The sequence below is a fragment of the Nothoprocta perdicaria genome, unplaced genomic scaffold (genome assembly GCF_003342845.1).
Source record: "Nothoprocta perdicaria isolate Ctin4 unplaced genomic scaffold, notPer1 scaffold_782, whole genome shotgun sequence".
Taxonomy (NCBI): domain Eukaryota; kingdom Metazoa; phylum Chordata; class Aves; order Tinamiformes; family Tinamidae; genus Nothoprocta; species Nothoprocta perdicaria.
Genome location: NW_020456068.1, coordinates 4,359 through 6,425, shown reverse-complemented (window position 1 = coordinate 6,425; position 2,067 = coordinate 4,359). Strand labels below are relative to the sequence as shown.

General features: G+C 60.6%; 1 protein-coding gene across 1 annotated transcript in view; it reads right to left on the bottom strand.

Annotated features, from left to right (window-relative positions):
• ATP4A (ATPase H+/K+ transporting subunit alpha) overlaps nt 1-2,067 on the bottom strand; it is a gene marked incomplete at its 5' end in the record, with an annotated part of 16,831 nt that overhangs the window by 10,545 nt on the left and 4,219 nt on the right. Inside the window, 2 exons of the mRNA XM_026051652.1 lie at nt 3-112; nt 262-504. Of these exons, the coding sequence (XP_025907437.1) occupies nt 3-112; nt 262-504 (353 nt within the window). The remainder of the gene's footprint in view (nt 1-2; nt 113-261; nt 505-2,067) is intronic.

Sequence of the window (2,067 nt, the reverse complement as noted above, 5' to 3'; positions counted from 1 at the left end):
GGGGCACCAGGTTCTTGAAGCTGGCGATGATGTTGGTGCTCTTGAACTCCTGGTAGTAGCCGAAGCAGCCGGTGACGACGACCACGGCGATGAGGGCGATGGCCAAGTACAGCTGCAAGGGGCCCAGGCGTCCGCGACCCACATCTGGGCCCCCTTTGGGGTGTCCCCAAGGCCACCAAGCAGGCGGCCACCACCTGCCCCCCTCCCCCCCTGCCCCCCAGCCCCCCGAGCCCGCGGGGGGCCCAGGCATCCGGGACGCACGTCGTCGGCGCTCGTGAGGTCCCCCTGGCCGCTCTGGATGCCGAAGGCGATGAGGCAGATGGCGGCCGCCACCCACATGAGGCACTGGAGGCCGCCAGCCAGCTGCCGGGCGAACTTGAGGCACTCGGGGGTCCCGCGTGGAGGCCGCAGCTCGTTGGGGCCGTCCCGGAGCAGCCGCTCGGCTGCCGCCCCCGCGCTCAGGCCCTGCCCAGACACCAGAGAGGACCATGGAGGCCGAGGCCGCTCAAGGGAGGCTGAAGGGGGTGGTCAACGGGGGACAATGGGGGGAAATGGGGGACAATGGGGGTCAATAGGGGTAAACAGGGGACAATGGAGGTCAATGGAGGTCACGGGGGTCAATGTGGGTCAATGGGGGGTCAACGGGGATCAACAGAGGTCAATGGAGATCAATGAAGATCAACGGGGGCCAATGGAGGTCAATGGAGGTCAATAAAGATCAATGAAGGTCAATGGGGGTCAATGGGGGTCARCGGGGATCAACGGGGGTCAATGGGCCTCAATGGAGGTCAATGGAGCTCAATGGGGATGAATAGGGGCCAACAAGGGTCAATGAAGATCAACGAAGGTCAACAGGGGTCAACGGGGATCAACGGCGGCCAATGGAGGTCAATGGAGGTCAACGAGGGTCAAAGGGGGTCAACGGGGGTCGATGGGGGACAACGGGGGTCAACGAGGATCAACGGGGACCCACGTGGGTGAATGCGAGTCAATGGGGGAATCAATGGAAGTTGATGGGGGTCAATGAAGATCAACGGGACCAATGGGCATCAGTGAGGTCAACAGAGGTTAATGGGGGTCAATGGGGGGCAAGGGGGGGTCAATGGAGGTCAATGGGGGTCAATGGAGGTCAAGGGGAGTCAACAGGGGTCAATGGGGAATTAACGGGGCCCAACGGGGTTGAATGGGGTCTATGGGCGTCAATGAGGGTCAATGGGGGTCAATAGAGGTCAATGAGGGTCAATGGAGCTCAAGGGGAGTCAACGAGGGTCAGTGGATATCAACGGAGGTCAACGGGACCACTAGGCATCAATGGAGGCCAACAGAGGTCAATGGGGGTTGGTGGAGGTCAATGGGGGCCAACAGGGGCCAGGGGGGTCAATGGAGGTCAGTGAGGGTCAACAGGGCTCAAAGGGGGTCAATGGGCATCAATGGGGGTCAACAGAGGTCAAGGGGAGTCAATGCAGGTCAAGAGAGGCCAATTGGGGTCAATGGAAGTCAATGGGGATCAACAGTGGTCAAGGAGGGTCAATGGGGGCTAATGAGAGTAACCACAGGCCAACGGGGATCCATGGGGACCAGTGGAGGTCAATGGGGGGTCTATGGGGTCAATGTGGGTCAATGTGGGTCAATGTGGGTCAATAGGGGTCAACGGGACCAATAGACCTCAATGGGGGCCAATGGAGGTCAACGGAGGTTGATGGGGGTCAATGGAGGTCAATGGGGGTCAATGGGGATCAATGGAGGTCAATAGGGGACAATGGGGGCCAATAGAGGTCGATGGAGGCCAATGGGGCCAATTGGGGCCTATGGAGGTCAATAGACATCTACAGGGGCCAATGGGGGTCAACGGAGGTCAATGGAGGTCAATGGGACCAATGGGCATCAATGGAGGACAACGGAGGTCAATGGGGGTCAACGGGGGTCAATGGGGGTCAATAGGGGTCAATGGGAGCCAATGGGACTCACCGGAGGTCAACAGGGCCTCCGTAGGGACCAATGGAAGTCAAGGAGGGGCGACTGGGGTCACCAAGGCCCAGGGCGGCCACCAAGGCCAGGAGCGGGGGC